Consider the following 18793-nt stretch of genomic DNA (forward strand, 5'->3'; position numbering starts at 1 on the left):
TTAATGTCTTAGTTTTTATGGATGCAGACAATATTAGAAGTCAGTGTTCTGACACTGCCTCCTCTTCAGACACATGGTTGAAAACGAGTGAGGAAATCCCGTGCGTAAATGCGATGTTGAAAAAAATGGTCATTCTGTTAAAAACGAATTGCAATTAAATGTATACACGCTGACCCAAGGCAAAGTGCGTAATAACATGTCCGAGAAGGAACTGTAGACGATCGAGCGGTTGTGGCGCGGGTATCACTGTCCAGTTTGCCTGATATGATGGGCATCTGCAAATTGCTTGGGTAGGTCCACCACCACCACACACACACACACACACACACACACACTGAGCTACCTCAGTGAAGAATACTTTAAGGTTTGTGAGAGAGGCTTGGAGACTGCGTCTCGCTATGTGCCTGTGCGCACGCTGACGAATGATGTCTGTGTGTGTTTGAGAGAGAGAGAGAGAGAGAGAGAGAGAGAGAGAGAGAGAGAGAGAGAGAGAGAGAGAGAGAGAGAGAGAGAGAGAGAAAGAGAGAGAAAGAGAGAGAAAGAGAGAGAAAGAGAGAGAAAGAGATTGATAGACTTTTTGTGCGCACGTGTGTGTATGGGTGTGGGAGAGATGTGAGGTATTTGTACAGGGTTTCTTGCAGTTACATTGGAAAGCATGTACATCAGCACTTGCATTGAGCGTTCGAATGTGTGGAGTACAAGATGAAGCTATATTTTCAATTTTAGTCACACAATTTTAAATGTTTTGGGAAATCTGTCTGAAAATGGGTGTCTGCATCTGGAAATCTGAATGTACAAATGTGATATGTACATCAACGACCATTAGTTAAATAAAAGTTGATTTGAAGTTCCAGTGACAATCATATCATAATTGCTCAATGTGCAATTCACATACTGTGGTTTTGCACTTGATGAGCACACAGAAACAGCAACCTCCTGTAATTAAAAAGGGGTCAGATGGCTGAGTGGTTAGGGAGAAGGGCTATTAATCAGAAGGTTGTTGGTTTGATTCCCGGCCGTGCAAAATGACTGTGTCCTTGGGCAAGGCACTTCACCCTACTTGCCTCTGGGAGAATGTCCCTCTACTTACTCGAAGTCGTTCTGGATAAGAGAGTCTGCTAAAATGACTAAATATAAAAAGGTGCTACTCTTTTGAATACATACTGATGTAGTTGTTGGAATGCATAGCTTGAATCTGGACCCAATGCTAAAAGATAAGAGTGATTTTTACTACACAGTACATGCAAACACAGTATCAGGTGTTTTATCTTTTTTTTTTTATGTGCACCTACAGTACTTTTGGTAATTTTTCTCTGTAGGAAAATAAGTCTGATGAATCAAGTGTAAACCTAAAACCGTACTGTGCATTTTATTTCATGATATCTCCAACTAGTTTGTTTATGGAAAATACAAGTACACATAATGGGTGGTAAGATCAAGAGACAAGATAAAAAATGACACTGTTGTACTTTCATAATGGATGGCCCACGATGGCCATTTGAACTGGCTGGTCAGTGGTTTGTGGGTGGGCTGGCCTATACAGCTCGCAGTGTCGGATTAATCATCTGTCAGCGGGCAATGTAGAGATTGTAGTCCCTTGGGCTGTGTGGCTTTTCATGAATCAAAGGTGTCTCCATTTCCTCCCGCCTTGCCAGATGCCCTCCTCATATGGCACGATAATCAGCCGCCAAGACAGAAGCAGCGAATGAACCCAGCCCTAAATGTAGCTACCAAGCCATCATATCTACCAACACACATACACAACTCCATTTGTATCCATGACAAGTTCTTTTCCAAAGGCTTCAAACGTGGAATGTCCCCTATCCATCAGACAAACACTAGTGGATATCCGCCTGGATTTTTGAAGCTACAATAGAGGTATGGAAAAAGCACCTGGAATATGGTGCTGGAGTATATATGTTTAAATACTGTAATTGGTCCATAAGTTATTAATGATACAAGCTCCATACTCAATCCCTTTCATAGATGGAAGATTCATGAATCTTGCGAGGTGGAGAGATCCATCACTGGAAGTAACTCCTCCTCTCCTCAGCATTTGGCTGTCAAGGCAAAGCCACCCAGTGCAGACAGCTGAAGTTTCACTGTGTCAGCCCAAAACCTGTTTCCCCCTTTTAGTTTAATTAGACAGAGGAGCCCTCCAACGTGATTATCCCAGATGAGTTTTGCTCCATTAGATAGCGCTGACCATAAATCTCAGCCAGAAGAAATTGAACTTTAATTTATTGGCTTTGATTTTTACAGGCCAAGAGGGGAATACTGTTCACATCCTAGTTTAGTACTTTGGTTTACCCCAAACAAGCAGATTGTTTGTTTGTTGTGGAGGATTTGTTTAGGATATTATTTCTGAGAAATTGGCTTACATAGGAATAATTTTTATAATTTTTTGGATGCACACCCACTATGAACCCAATTGTCTTCAGTGAAATGGTTCAGATCAATCAAGTTAAGCCTAAACGTCTTTGATGGAATCATTAAATTGATCTGCTTTTAATCCTGAATTGAGACTTGATTTTAACGTCAGGATTTTAAGATTTGTTTGTTCAAATACTTTCTCTGTTGTAACTCTGTTGTCTCTAATATAACTGATGCAGACAGTTAAACCACACACACACACACACACACACACACACACATGCATGCACTGCAGATAGTTAAAACCAATTTAGTTCCATGACCCCCATGAAAACCTGAGATTTGGTCTGATTGTTCTCCATCATTAATCCCCGTTCCCCAAATCAGTCAATCAGAGGAATGTGCAGGCATGCAACATGCAACATGTGTAAAGATGTCACCGTTCAGGAATAGTATAATTACTATCACTGCAAAGCCTTTCAAAAACCTACCTCAGGTCAGCAACCTTTGTTATAGCTTCATTCATAGTCTATGTTAACACTCACTTTGAGCCTTTGGGGCTCCATAAAGTTTAGCTAACCTTCTGACTAGCTAACCTCCATCAAGGCAAATGAGGGGTTGATATTAGGAATATACAAAGGCAGAGTCAATGCCATTTCATTAAGCCAGTCGAGGGAGACTCCAGGGGGAATTCAAAGCTGGCAGAGTGGGGGAAGGAGATGGATAGGAGACTGGCAGCTTGGCACGGCTCGACGCTAGGAACCTTAAACAAAATGGGATGCAGCTCAGTCTGTCTGTTGATCTGTCAATCCTTAACTCCCTCTGTCCCTTCTGTGTGATGATTCTGACCCAACTTAAAGGGTACTGTGATCATATTTAACAGTCATACATACATTAAGTTCTATTCGAATGATTGGTCACTCGATTGAGTCGAGGCCATTTGGTGGAAGCTTCATCAAGATAAGAATCTCTCTTCCTCTCACTTCCTTTCTTCCCTTATCTTGCTCGTCTGTGTCGATGCTTTGTCTCTCGTTCTGCTTAGCGAACTATGTCACTTGTCAGCTGTGAGCTTTTTCTCCTCCAAAATTGATTGCAGCCAAAGAGGGTGACCAAAGCGCTTTGGATGATAAGATGAACTCTGAACTCACAAGGTGCAAATGGTCATAATTACTCCACTGTTCCAGTGATAAAGCTGTCATCCAGAGCTTTTAAACTACTTTTATGGGAGAGAAGCAGGAATGAAATCATTGCTGTAACTCCCTTTGATAAATACTTCGACCATAAGTGCCAATGACGTCTACTAAGAGCAGTTCAATTTTTTTAATGATGCAAACCAATTGCATGGGGAATAAGAATATATATTGATAGGTGATAAAATAGTGCCAGTGACATAATTCTTGGAAAATTCTGGGTACCAAAACCGGGTCAACAGATGGATTTGTTGACCGCTGTGTGCTAATAGCTATGTGTAAAAACAGTGTGAAGGAACCCCCCATTTTAAATACAGTATTGATTTACCAGTGGTTTGTTGAATAAGCCTCTTCATCTTCCATCCTAGCTGCGGCTCTTTATCACTGTACCATGGGAGACTCTTTAGGCTCTTTATTACTCCCATCATTTTTTGAGACCCTCACTTCACATGAATCTTACACTAACCTGCGATCAGCCAGAAAATTGAACAAACCTGGAGTCCTGCAGTTCACTAATTTAGCATTTGTATTTTATCACCACTAATCTAGGATTTAAATACCCACAAACTGAAACATAATCCCCTGCAGTATTTTCGGTCATCAGGAAAGTTTGTTTAATAGATATTCCCACCTTGACCAACTTAGCAGAGTTGTAACTGACTTCCAACAGCGGGTGTTTAGTGAAGATGTCTGAGTATGGGGTTCTCTGTCCATAAATGGCAATCTGATCCATGCTCTGCTTGATGTGCTGCTTGGGGAAAGAGTGCCATTTTAGGTCCTACTGAACCATATTATCAAAAATAATGCAGCTCAAAGCTCTTTCCACCGTGTGAGATAAATGTGCTCTCCAAACCAGACGTTTCAGCATACTTTGCTCATTTTCTTCATGTTTTTTTTTTGTTGCTTTCAGTCGAAAGCAATGATGGTAGAAACCATCTAGATTGTTCTGGAGTACAATACGGTGAAAGAAATTACATTTTGTTATCACTTGCCCATGTGAATTGAATTGACTACCCATGCAAGACCGCCAAGTGTTTTCTTGTCCTCCTTTTCCAAAAGAAATGAAACGTAATTAAAAACCTGCTTGGGATTAATTTGGAAGATTAGAGGAGCACCTCATTAGACATTGGCTTTTATCTTCCTCATCTGGAAAAGGACAGTGACTTTTCAGTACTGGCCAAACGTGAGAAACTGGGGATTTTGGCTTGAAATTGTATTAACTTAGGGTGCAGACGTTGGAGTTTGAGTGGTTCCTTGTATAATTGTTTGACATTCCTGTTTGACAAACTCTGTCAGATTACACGTGCTTTTGGCAGGGCTCTCTCTTCGAAATGTGGTTTTGGTTTGTCTAGAGAGGAGAGAGTAAGAGCATTTGGTTCCTGCAAGATACTTCGCCTTTGGTTTTCGCCTTTGGGATCGATACCCCGATGAGACGTGGGCCCTAAATCCCAGAGTTGTTGCTCTGCTGACTTCCCTCAACTGCTCCACTTGAGGAAGAAAAAAAAAGCAAGAGCGAAACAGGAGCCTGTCACAACACCATCCATCATCAACGCCAACCCTGTCCTCAGGACTTGGTCTCTCCCACAGCCCCCAGAGGGTTTGCACAAGGTTGGGCTCGCTGCCTCCACTGAGATAAGCTATGGCTCTCCGTCGGCCAAGACAGACCGTTATATCAGACTAATGGAGTGTGCAGCTAAGCTTACTGCTGCATTTCGGGATCCATCACCAGAAGTGATGGTGGTCAACAGTTATGTGTCTCACTTAGGTTACTTTCACAGTGTTTAGGAGCCAAGAGGGTTGAAGACTTGTTGACCCTGCTTTTTCATTTGTTGCTGAATAGTTGATTAAGCTATTACATTGATTTCACGTTTAACATTTAGGACATTAGACGACAAAAAAGCAGATGAAACGTCTCAATGTGTAAATTGCTGTATTTAATTATATATCCCCGTGACCTCATTTTCCTGAGAGAATTGAGCAGGAGACAAAGGTAATATACCACTATCTCAAACACTGAATTTATTACTCAGCTCAGAAATAAAAAGGTAAATCTACTGATGTGGGCTTTTCTTTTTAATCAGATCCTATCCTCTTTCCTCTCTGTGCTGCTGTTTAAAGCAAATGGATGCATGGGGCTGGGACATCAAAGAACCCCATACAAACAAAATTAGGGGGATGGGAAGTGAGACCGAGCAGCTAGGGGCTATGGGATGGCAAGAGAGATGGTATCTGCTGACTGGACTGCTCCTTTGGGAGGATAAAGACTGGAAGAGGCTGGGAAGAAAGTCTAGTTAAGGCCATGATGGAGCCTTTGGGCACACACATGCAAGCGGTACAAGTTGAAGGAGAACAGTTGAATAAAGGGGACGGCACTGGCAAACTTCCTGTGCTTATTTGGCACGAGGACGATTGGGATGTCAATGTCTCACGACGCCTTCAATTTCGGAATCCAGTTCTTTGGGTTCCCTGGTGGACCATGGTGGGCGGCTTGTTGACACAGAAAGAAGGATCACCAATTGTACTCTACTGCCAGTTCGGCTATACTCAGGGGTTAATTGTCATCCACTGTTTGTCTCTACTTGGTAAAGCCTCTCTATACAGCCATTATTCTGTCCTATTCAACCACAAGAACTGTGCTTTAGATTGGGCTTCATATCTTGAAGGTCATGTTTGAGGGACATCTTAGCAGAAAATGGCCTGCAAGTGCTGCCGCTAGAGCTCTCGATAGCTGGGCTGTGCAGTGGAGGGATAGATAATGGCCCTTTACTGACAGCGGGATGAGAGGGCTTTCAGAATTACTATTTGGGAAGATATGAGCTATCAACATGCCATTTTCCAGGAACCACTCGACAGGAGTCATCTCCTTTTCTTTGTTTGATGGTTTCTTGCTACTCAAATGTTTCTCTGTATTATTACTTGTACTTATTTTGCCGAAAAGCCAGTTACCTGGTGTTAAATAACTGCACAATATCATACTCAAAGTCCAAGTCTATTTCTTCCAGCGTGTACACAAGCCTAAAAGGCTCTTGAGGCATCCCTAACTTTTGACCTGACATGCCAATTACGATGCTATTTTTCTCACACTGGAAAAACATACTTGACTGGAATAGTACACTCGACTCGCCACTGTTGACATTGAAAGCCGATAAATAAAGCGTGGAGCCCTCGAGAAAGTTTACACTGAGTAAGTCGCAGGCCTGTGAGTTATTGGATAATGTCGTAACTTGACGTAATGAAGTGGACTTGAATGAAAGGAATCAGTGGGTCAGCTTGAGAAAGCGTGGGGTTGCGATGGCTTCCAAAAAGGAATGGTGGGAACGAAGCATTCGTTGGACACATGGATGTGAACAACTTCGGCAACATTTGCTCGATGACAGATGGATTCTGTGCTTGATATGAAGCCTTTTTAAAGATGCATTGTAAGAGATTTGGGCTGGGAACCTTCACCTTGTCAGGAATAACCACAACGTTATAATCCAGTTTGAAACAGTCTATTTCGTAGGGAGCTCCAAAATCCCCCTCGTTGTTGTCCTCCATCTCTTTGTCAAACTGATCTTTCATGCATTATCCATTTAATATGTGCATGATTTGTTCTGCTCGACGTTCTGTGTTTTCCTTTGGGACTCAAGCAAGGCGTCCTCGGCTTAGAGGACAATTGCTGTTGCCATGTACAAGTAAACTGTGTATCGCTGTAGTGAGGCCAGGCACTACTGGAGTGATGTTCTTCCAGGTCAAAGGACACCAGGACTTCTCCGTGGATTTGTTCTCGGCAGCCTCGCCTCAGGCCAGTATTGTTCTTCCAGGTCAACTTGCTCTGGTATTCTTTTTCTAGGTCACTTTGAGATGTGGCGACGCTGCAACTGGTCAAGGCTGCTGTATTATTCTGGAGATGACCCAATAACTGTCAGCTCTCTGGTGCGGATTACTCGGACTGATGAAGCTTCGATAACTATTCATAATATGTGGAGCCACAGTTGATGGTACAGAGAGAAGGTAAAAAGGGTTACATGGAGAAGTAGATTTGTAGCAGAGTCTCATCCAACCACATAGAAAAACATAATCAGCCCTTTTTAAGACTATCAAGAAAATAATGGGAGGCGACCACCTCCACTATGCATTGTCTCGCTTTCTTATCACCACAACAGAACTTCACAGTATCTTCCTAGACAGCCTGACTCCAGTCACCATAACTACTTTACTTTAATGCACGGTTTCTATCATTATAACTTGTGTTAAGCATCTGTTACAACCTGCTCTACTCTTCGAAAATAATATATCAATATGGCAATTGCTGCTAAATAAGATATTTGCTTTGATTTGACATAAGGTAATATGAATATGGTGGGGGCTGAAAAAACGTCTACTTTATTATTCTCATTATAAGTTGTCACAACCCACTACAGAACTGTAGAAACACACATTCTGAAGATGTATTTCATCCAGTATTTTGAGGATTTGAAAATGACACGCTGAGTCGTCTGTATCCATGCAACTTTTCCTTGAAGCTGATTATCCTCTTGAAATTATTCCAAGTTTTTTACATGTATGAAGACACTTTCGTTTGGAGGTCACTTAATGCACGGTCAGCATTGCGTGTGAGAGAAACAACGGTGTGTGTGTGTGTTTGTGTGGAAAGGTCAAAGATGAGAAAAAGCAGGCAGAGACTCTAGTAAAATGTCAGAGTGATCTGACCGCAAGTAACACACACCCTGAAGTCCAGCCGCCATGATGTAAGAGACATGCTGGAAGAACATTGAATTTGTTCATACTTGCAGGTATGAGACAACTAAACGTGAAGATCATCTGATGCATAATTGAGAAAGAAAACATGCTCATTATCCACCAAGACCAAACACATTTGGTACATAAAGGTACAATAGTTATTTTAAAATCAAAATGAAAAGTTGTGTCCCCTGTAAACATGTTTAAGCTATGGAGACAAGAGTTATTTAACAACACTGACAGCTCGGTGCAGGTGGGGTGTTAAAAAAAAAGTTTTATGAAAAAGGACAGGATTACCTACTGAAAGTTAGTGATGCCTACTGACAATAAATGAATCAGAATATGACTAATATAAACGGCCAATCTCTTGTGTCCATCTGTTAGAGAATAGATGGGATGCTATAACACAATACCCCCATCCCCCAAAAATTTACCATCAATTGAAGACAAAATATTGATACTTATCATACAGTCGTAATACTTTCTGTTCATGTCCAATGCAGTTTTGTCTGAAAGGATGTTCTTTCATCAGAAGGTAGAACCGGATAGATTAGTCACTGGGGCTTATCGTTTGTTCTTTTGTTCATATGAATAACCTCCAAATGAACACCTCTCTTTGGTGAAGGACAAAGAGGCGGGGCCTCTTTTGTAGTCAGGCAGTTGCAGATTTGATTTATTAATAGTGAGAGGGAGAACCTTGTTGGTGACACAAAACCCTTTCGTTTCGATGATAAATTATTATTGTGTGGTTTGGTTAGGATTCCATACTGTACACCAGGTTTTGGGGAGCTGTGTGTTTTATTATAAATATATATACAATTAAGTAGGATAGAGAGGGAAGGATGTCAATGATGGGCACTAAAGAAAATAAGACTGCAGAGTCACTGCAGGTTATGTATTGTATACCGAAAACAGACTGTTTACCACGCTTTTCTACCTACATTGCCATTAACAGTACATGAAATCAAGTCAAATAAAATTCTGCACTGTGACACGTGCTTGGGTCAAAATTCACAGCATGCTTTGCGGTTGACGGTGACTGAGTTTTTGTCAAAATGATTCGTAATTCAGTGTTTTTTTCAGGTGTGTTTGGGGAGCTAGGAACCAGGGGGAAGAGAAGGAGAGAGACAGACAAGCCCACACCACAGACACACATTGAGACCGCCAGGGAGAACTGAAGGCAAGGAAGTACAGGAAGGATGCCAGGGAACCACCCAGAAACACAGGGGTACCGCCGTGGCCAGGACAGGTGCTCTTTACTCAAAACATGTTGGTTGATTTGACCACAATAAAGTGAATGCAGTTGGCAACTTTGAGTTCATTCTATAGGTTGTAGCATACCTCCCCACTTTAAAGGTGATGAGTTGTGTTTTAGGACAGCTGTGTGTTTATCTGGCTCATGTCCTCCCACAGGTTATTTATTGGCTACAGGAGTCTAGGAGGCTCACTCAGAGACAATGACAAGACACCGCCTCCTCTCTGTCACTTGGCTTCATTAGAGTGTCTGTTGCGGCTTCATCAGTTAAACACCGTGCATCCCAACGGTTAATCATGAGGCAATACGCTAGGCCCAACGTTTACGTGCTTTTGCTGCAGACTGCAGTTCAAGATATCGCTGTTGGTTTCTGAAAGTGAGTTGGCGATCCCCCCCCTTCTTTTCCTACAAGCTTTAAACAAAGTCTTAAAAAATCAGCCAACTCAAGTAATTGCTAATGCGATGCCAGAAGACCCTGACGCAGGCCTTGAGGAAAGTGCCAGCGTAGTAAAGTCCTAATTGTTTACAGACCGATAACTTCCGTAAATGAACAACTCAGATACCTACTGGATGTCTTTGCCTAATCAAGACGTCAGGAAATACTTGAGCAAATGAGGGGAGGAGTGTCTAATTTCCATGAAAGGGTTCGGCTAAAAAAAAAAAGCAAAAAAGCTTGCTCTTGGTAAACTGATAAGAAATGAGGAGCAATACTGCTGTTGGCAGTCTTTATGAGGTTTGCTTCATGTGTAACAAAAACATAGTGCTTATTGGTGGATTGATGGACTTGGATTGTTTAGTCATATTCTACCCATTGTTTATGTCAAAATTGTAATCGATCTGGTTGGCTTTCATTCATTTTACAATTTCCTGTTGACTTTTTCAGTTGAAGGTTTCTTCTTGAAACTTGGTTAGGGATGGTAGGGCTTCCCTGGCTGTATAATAGATGTTAACATTGATCATATTACACAACCTTCAACTGCCTCTTTACAACATCAATGTTCCTCTTACATCCCTCTACCCATACAATTTATTAACATAGCAATCCCAATGTGCCTACAACGTTTTCAGCAGTATGCAGTTACATAGTCGAATGTAACCTTATTGTAAAGTGTTACCCAAAAAAGTACACATGCATTTGAACAAAAACCTACAGTTTTGGTCAATAATGCCTGCCTGTTTATTCTCCAAAATCTCAATATAGCTCCTGCAGCTCAATCAGCAGTGTAGAGTGCTACTGTCGCCCCCAATACCCAGTTTAAAGCATTGTTTGTTTAAATGTCAGCATGACTATAAATGAGTAAAATATCAACTTCTGTCTGAGGACCGTCACATTGCATATGCAAACAAGGCAAAAGGCAAAGCCCCACCACAAAACCTCAATGAAGAAAAGGCCAGAACAGAGAGGACGCTGCAATGTGATGCAAATAGCACCAGACAAGAAGAGGCTGTAACAAGATGAGGCCCGGATTCCGTTCAATAGATAGCCTGGCCGAAATGTCTCCTTCCCTCTGCGTCCAGACGAATGGTGGGACAAATGGCCCCCACGATCGAAATGAAATCTTACAAGTAGGCTTTATCAAGCCTAATTAAATCAAGCTCCGATGTAATGGCGGCGTATGCCTCTGAACAGTTCCTCCACGGAAGAGGAGAGGAGTCCTCTGAGGACATCTTGTCGTTTTGTTTACCCAGCGTCTGTCCCGCTTATTGGGTTACAGGCTACCCGTTAGCAAATCCCGGTAAGTTATTAGGAGACACTGTTAGACAGCTAGAGGACAACTCATGATGAGTGAGTGTCAGTAAAAAGAGGGAAAACACGATATACATTACCAAGCAATTATCTCAATGTTTTTCCTTTAGTTACTTGGAATTTGGAGAGCAATTTTGGTCTGAATCTCTTCACAGTGTGGCATCCTCGTGTTGAATACCTCAGAATGGCTGTAAGCATGTGTTGTCACCCAGTTGGGAGAATGATTTAATATCTCATGCCAGACAGATTTTTTTTTGTTGCTGGTACTTTTTATTTGTCCACTCTTCCACTTTTCACCACAACAAACAACAATATGCTCCTGCATTTCCTTTGAAGACTGGCTCAGATATAATGGATGTTCTCCCCTGACCTCTCGAAAGCTGTCCAATTTTACAAATGGCCGACTGGGAACAGCAGCCTGCAGTGTGAGTGTGAGATGATTCTCACTTGTGAAGGGCCAGAAGGTGTCCCCTTGTCTGGCTAATTAAACCCAAACAAGCTTTTTGGTTCCAGTGCCCTCGTCTGTGTTGGGTTTCAGAAAGTCAATAAGATGCCTTCCTATCTACAGTGCTGTAGTTGTGCATATACCTTGTTTGATATCTGTACTGTACCTAACCATGACATTCTGAGTGAATCTTTATTGTGACAGCTTTGCGGATTTGTACAGCAGTTGTGACTGTGTTCTAAAATACGCTGTCATAGTTTCAAATTGGTTAACATTGCATGTTTCTGATACAATCCCACTGCAGTCACTCCAATTTTTCCATACAGAAGTCTGGAAACCACAACAGCTGCAGTGAATAGTTCTCATACACGGCAAGTTGGTCTTTGTTTTCAACGGAGCTTTATTACCACCTAGTGGCGTTATACGATGCAGGCTGACTGATGGCTATGGACAGTACATATGTATGCATGTGTGGTGTGTGTATCCAGTGCAAGTGCAACTTAACACCTAGGTATTTTTAGGTATCCACATGGGGGGAACTTGATAACTGGCAAAGCCAGCACATCCTACAAGCACACTGTGCAGCCCTTGGTCCGTGTGACCTTCTGAACGACCTGGCCCAGGGAGGCAGGTGCAGGGACTTGAAATGACTGAAGGTCGGAGGTCACAGGAAGTGTTGCATTCAAAACACATGGCACTGTTGTTGAAATGGAATAGAGAAGGGGCTACAGAGATTTAGAGGGATGTAGTCATCTGTTTGTTTGTCTTTGAGTGGATGTACATGTGCTGGATATGTAATGTCCTACCAAAGATAACATCATTGCATAATCACATGCAGAAAAGAGAAAGCTTCATGTTAAAAACTCTTCCATAGATTTAAACTGTTGTTCAGAATGATTCACAATAGCTTAGGCCTTTGTACTGAGAGTATAGTTGTTCTATATGCAGTGTGCTTATTTCTTCTAATAAACGTTATCATAAATATTTTAAAGATGACTAATATGAGTTTCCTATTTATGTCAGCATTCCTGATTGGTCATTTTTTTGGACCAGACAAATGTATTTGTAGTAATACATGGAGTCATTCTCTCTCTCTCCCGATTTGTTTACAAGTTCACAAATCAAAGCTTTCCATGTGGAAAACATCATGCCAAGCCACTTAAGAAAACATGTAATAATTTACAATCGAGAGAGATCCATGAATTGATCCAATGTATGTGACAACGACCAAATGATGAATCCTTTACAGCACGGTACTGTACATTCCTCAGATTCCTCAGATTTAAGAACAGAGTTGAAACCCCGGTGTGACTTCCAGAGCTATTCATCATGGTTCAGAAAGTTGATCAGTCGTGGGGGAAGAGGCAGGGTGACTATGCTCTTCAGTCTTTTGATTCCCACTTGCTGTCGAATCTTCAGCCTGCACAGCTGCTTCAAACTACGCGGAGGCACTAAAAACCACAAAGAGACCATTTTATGGAAAAAGAAACAAAACATGACATGTATACATAATCTATTTGGGAGGTTTGATCAGGAAACTCATGCCAAATGAGGCGTCATATGCATTTTCTTGAAAAATTATTTTATATACTGTACTGTAAGTTGTGTTTTTTATGCAGTACAAAGATGTCATCCAGTACAATAATCAGGTTCAGAATCTGGATTTACTAACCTGACTTTTCTTTTATGTGCACCCAGTGTTCACAGCTGTCCAGATGTTCAGTGAGTTTGGAGCACAGCTGGACGTTCCCCACATAGTCTAGCAGCACGTCTATGATTGGTCCTGCCCAGCGGCAGACCGAGGGACTGGATATGATGTCACAGAACTGAGAGGGCAGAGAGCGAAGGGTCAGTAGCAAAGCAAATCCTTGATAACAGATGGCTCCTTGACGTTTGTACATGGATGGACATTAACAAAATGTATAGACTGCTTTTAAATGCATTGAGCTCAGTTTCAATATATGTATTATTGATAAGAAATAATCAGCATAAATCAAAGTGAAAGGATTTAGCTTTTAGCTGTCGAGGCATTTTGGGCCTCCTGTTGATCCATCCGTATGGTTTGCAGTATTGCATTTGCATCCATGCATCAATAAACACTTTTAAGTACTTTCCTATCCCTGTTCTACCCCTTTAAAGGCAGCAATGGACTGACCTGTACTCCAGGCTCCTTATGGCTCAGACCGAAGTCATCCTTAGAATCAGCATTCATGGGTGGGTGTGGCTTGGTGCCGTGGTCACATTGGAAACAGGCCATTGCATCGCAGCCGTTATCCATGAGGTACTTGAGCAAGGACAGGTGCTTGATGCAGAACAGGACGGCGGCAGGGAAGGAGGTGGGGCGGGTCGGGAGGTCGGCATTGACGTTCGCCCCGTGCTCCACCAGCAAACATGCCATCCGGATGCAGCCTTGCCGCACGGCGACCAGTAAAGGGCTGAAGGTGTCCAGGTTGGGGTCAGCCGCGGCCTCCAGCAGCATGGCGACCGCGTCGACGTTGCCGTTGGCGACGGCAAAGTAGAGCGGCGTGACGCGTCGGTCCCGGTGCATCGCGGAACGCTCTTCGGACAGTCTGGCGTCGACGTCGAAGCCGGCCTCGATCAGGATCTCCAGGGCGTCGTCGTTGTTGTGTTCGGCGGCCAGGTGAAGGGGACTGATGCCGCTGAGACGGACTTCAGATTTGCAGGTGAAAGGAACGAGCATGGATACAATCCTGGACAGGGCAAAAAAAAATTGGTCAGTTCCGTAAATCGTAGCATTTCAGTCATGCCGCAATGTTCAAATCTACAGGTACGCCATGCTTCGCCTACTTATGGTATCCGCGCTGAGCAGCGACATGAATGGGCATGAGGCCGGCTTTGGTTGGTTTGTTTGCGTCTGCTCTCTGAGAAAGCAAGAGCTCCGCAATGTCCCCGTGGCCATTCTTACACGCCTCATAGAGAGCTGTGGCCCCATCATGGGCACAGGAGTTTATATCAGCACCTGTGTTGACATTGACAAGATGTGATGTTTGATTCATTTAGCAGACGTGCTTTTATCCAAAGCAAGATCTTTTTCTAACCATCCCCCATTGACAGTGTTACAACATAGACACTGACCAATGGAATCCCTTTTCGCAAAAGTCAACACGCCTCTAATACTACTGATTACCATTGTTCATGAGGAAAGTCAAAGCTTGGACGTGTCCACTCTGGGCTGCCACGAAGAGGGGAGAGATGCCGTAGATGTTGGCGGCACTTAACTTGGCTCCAGCCTTCACCAGCATCCCACAGATCTCCACATTGTTCCGACTCACAGCCTCATGGAGGGCTGTCCAGCCCTGGATACACTGCCCGTTCACCCGGGCACCAAAGTCCAGGAGCAGGGCCACAAGCTCACAATGATCTCCTTCGCAAGCTTTAGTGAAGATAGAATAGAAGAAGGGATTTGATTACTCCTCATAGGTGTCGTGTTAATCCTCGGCATGAGTAATTGGCTCGTAATTGTCATCGTCAATCCTCAGTGTCAAATGTATCGTATTCAATCCCAACTTTACCTTTGTAGAGAGGGGTTTCCTTGTCCTTATCAGCTATGTCGGGGTTAGCTCCCCTTTCCAGAAGGGACCGCACACAGATCATATTGTCAACCACCACCGCCAGGAAGAGAGGGGTCTGTTGCTTCAGTGTGCATCTGTCAATGACCTCTGGATTGGCTGAGTCCAACATTTTACAATCAATTAGAAAAGGATGCAATCAGTTTATATGAAATTCTCTTCATTTAGCATTACATATTACACTTGCCGTCATATAACATTCACCATCATATTATATGTTACAGTTTAATTGTCTTGAGGACAATAAACATAAACCTTGCATTGGACCTCCTTCAAAACGAATTTGAAATTGAGAATGAAGGGTGCTTACCCTTCAGTAAGATATCGAGGCATTCCTTTGTGCCATGCACCGCAGCCTCATGCAGAGGTAACCACCCCAGCTTATTCCTCCCTGTCAGGGGAGCGTGTCTCTTCACCATCTCCCTCAGACTGCCCACAGAATTGGTTTTAATGGCTTTGACCACCGGGTCAAGAAACCTAGGAGAAGAAGGACATTTATTTTGGACGTGTTGGATAGTGGATTTACTTTTTAAGTGTTTTTCTAAGGTCATACAGAATTGACCACAATCCCCTCCATAAAACATTGACAGGAGGTTAAAACCAAATAAAAACATTGGAATATCTTTGGTGAATGTCATTGCAGTCGTTTGTGGAGGGGGGAGGGTTTTGCAGAATGCACCTTTAGAGACAGTGTTTAGGAATGGGTCTGCTCAAACACAAAGAAAACATTTCAGAGGGCCGTGTGGGATGGACACACTTACTCTTCAGCCTCGGTGGTGACGTACAACGTCCCATCATACCTCCTCCATGCCACACAGCGCTCTCCTTCACTACTGATGAAGCTGTAGCTTCTGGTGGCCTCCGAGGTAGGTACGTTACAGAGAGGATCAAGTTTCATTATTTCCTGTATCTAAATAAAAACGTATGAAAAACGGTTGATTGGGTTACACTCCACGCCAGTTTACGTTTTATAATACAAACCAACCTTGATGTCACCAATGATCATACACCATTACACGCTGAATATACCCTTGATATATTCCGTTCTAATCGTGGAAATGAACAGTGGACATAAATTCACCAACAAGTCAATACAAATGTATTTAGCCCATCTTATCTTATAAAACTCAAATCCCAGACCCAATAAACACCATCAAGGACACCCTACCAGACATCTCAACAAACGTATCCGTTTTACAGTAGCTGGGTGCTAAAGCAACTTGTAGGACATGGGCTGCTGCTCTCCTACATAGGCACCTCTGCCGCGCATGCACTAAAATACATCGCCAAAGTAAGCTCACACAATTGAACGGCTAATGACCTATTACAGTAAGACCTCTATTTTTCATAACTGACTGTCTGCCAAGTGACTAATCCTATACAGCTGGTGGAGGGCCTCTTACACAGAGAGAAAAACACACACGCATCCCAATCTGCAGGAGACACTGGAGATGCTTGACTCTTCAACCCTCTGAAGATAAAATTAGGGTCTAGCTGTGCCACACGGGAACAAAACGACCACAACACTGTGCCATAAGCTGGGAGAAAACCAGCCCCCTCAAGTGTCTTTCTTGCCCGCTTTTATTTGCATTTAGTCTTTTGGCAGACGCTCTTATCCAGAGCGATTTACAGTAAGAACAGGGACATTCCCCCGAGGCGCCTTGTCCAAGGACACAACGTCATGTTTTGCACGACCGGGAATCGGACCGGCAACCTTCTGATTAATTGCCCGACTCCCTAACGCTCAGCCACACTGCAGTGGTTCCACTTTTGCGAAGATGCAAAGTGTTTCGGCACAGAGGATGTGCTGTTCCCTACACTTACAGGTTGTCTTTGTCCATCCAGAAAAGCACTTGAAGTTTGAAACTTAAAGTAGACACTCTAATCCCTGGCACACTTTAAGAATGTTGTTGTGAGTAAATATATACTCTGACCAGTGGAGGAGACTTTGGCAGTTAAACCTTGCATGGTTACTGTTCAGAGGGTGTGAATTCCAAATCCCCTCCTTCAGGTAATGGTGGGACACTTTAATGGCTTCTAAAACAGGATTTACTGCCAACTCTTCAGAAGACGATGAAACAGGTGCAAAGGAAGAAACAATATGAGCATCATCTTAGTATTCAGACATAATGTTCTTTTTTATCTTTCATTTATTTTACGAGTGCTTTGCTTCCACCGAATCAGCCCATTCTAATGTCAAGCAATTAGTGTGTGTGTGCTAAACAATACACCCATATAAACAGAAACATCATTATTCCAGTAGTTTGATGTTAAGGCATATACTGTTGCCATTTATTTGGAATCACACGTGTTCTATTTGAAATAGTTCCATCTTCCCAGAAGCATCATGAATCTCCCTCTGGCGTTATCTAAAATTGTTTATTTAGGATCTGAAGCACAAAGGACATAAAAGGATACAATAAAGGAAACAATCCAAATTGTATTAGGTTTTGAATGAGCAAAACACCGCAAGACAGAATAACCCAGCATGTCTTACCCAAACTCGTCAGACAGTTGAAATGAGCAGTCCAATGTGCTATTCTCCCAGGAGAGAGGCGTGTGATCATATAGTTCCTATGGCTCTGTGTCCTCTGCTGTTTCTCAGCTCTGACGGGCTAGACCACAGTTCTGGAACAAGACTCTCCCAAGGCTGATGGTTGTACTCCAGGAGGGATCATATATGACAGGTGCACATGCAAGACGAGCCGTCTTATGTTTTCACCTGTCAATCATCACAGGAAAGCCCCCGTGGATTTGTTTGATAGAAGTACAAAAACTTGTACACACTTAAATGCATGGGTTTTAAGACCGGCAAATTTCCATTTCACACGAGTAACACACACTTTTGCTACAAAGAGTGAGATGACAACAGTAAGAGTGGGATAATATACCCTTAGCTATGTGCAGGGTGTGATGTGGTATGATAGTTCTACCAAGCTACCAATTAAAACTGCAGCACATAGCATAAGAGTCCTACAGACTGCACTGTATATGTAAGGTGTTTGATGAGGTATTCAACAATAGCAAAAGGACAAAGCCGAAGGTAACTACAGTATAGTATGTGCATTAATCACAGACTTTTAATATGCCAGACATACTTTCCAATCGAGGCCACTAGCTTTAGTGTGGGAGTAACTGTACCTTTAACCAAGCCCATGGTGCTACACAGTCCTCCCCCTCCAATAAAACCCCTTCTTGTTTCCTTTGGGTTGCCATCTATTAAGTTTCCTTTTCATTCAGAATTTGAAGGAAAACTGTTCAGCAATTCATCCAAGGACAATGTCCCATGTGCTTTTCCCACAAGATTTATGAAAAGAGGCATGGATCTGATGTTTTGATGATTATTAAGTTGGACATTCTATTCCTAAAATGTATGGATTTACATTACAACTGAATCTGATACCATGCTTTCAGATCAATTGTATGTATAGTATTTTGGCTCCCTCAACAGGATTTTCTCAGAAATGCAAA

At 42.7% G+C, this 18793-nt stretch overlaps 1 protein-coding gene across 1 annotated transcript; it reads right to left on the reverse strand.

Annotated features, from left to right (window-relative positions):
• Positions 1-12114: 12114 nt before the first annotated feature.
• Positions 12115-17946, reverse strand: LOC146286850 (ankyrin repeat and SOCS box protein 2-like). The gene is made up of 9 exons (XM_084700023.1): positions 17820-17946; positions 16084-16232; positions 15633-15799; positions 15266-15421; positions 14881-15126; positions 14541-14712; positions 13888-14443; positions 13405-13558; positions 12115-13183 (listed from the first exon to the last, which is right to left on the reverse strand). Exons 2-9 carry the CDS (start codon positions 16218-16220, stop codon positions 13053-13055), a joined length of 1719 nt encoding a protein of 572 aa, XP_084556149.1. The 5' UTR covers positions 16221-16232; positions 17820-17946; the 3' UTR covers positions 12115-13052.
• Between the last annotated feature and the right edge of the window lie 847 nt (positions 17947-18793).

The sequence above is a fragment of the Hypomesus nipponensis genome, chromosome 6, assembly GCF_054491055.1.
Source record: "Hypomesus nipponensis isolate SF chromosome 6, ASM5449105v1, whole genome shotgun sequence".
NCBI classification, from domain to species: Eukaryota; Metazoa; Chordata; class Actinopteri; order Osmeriformes; family Osmeridae; genus Hypomesus; species Hypomesus nipponensis.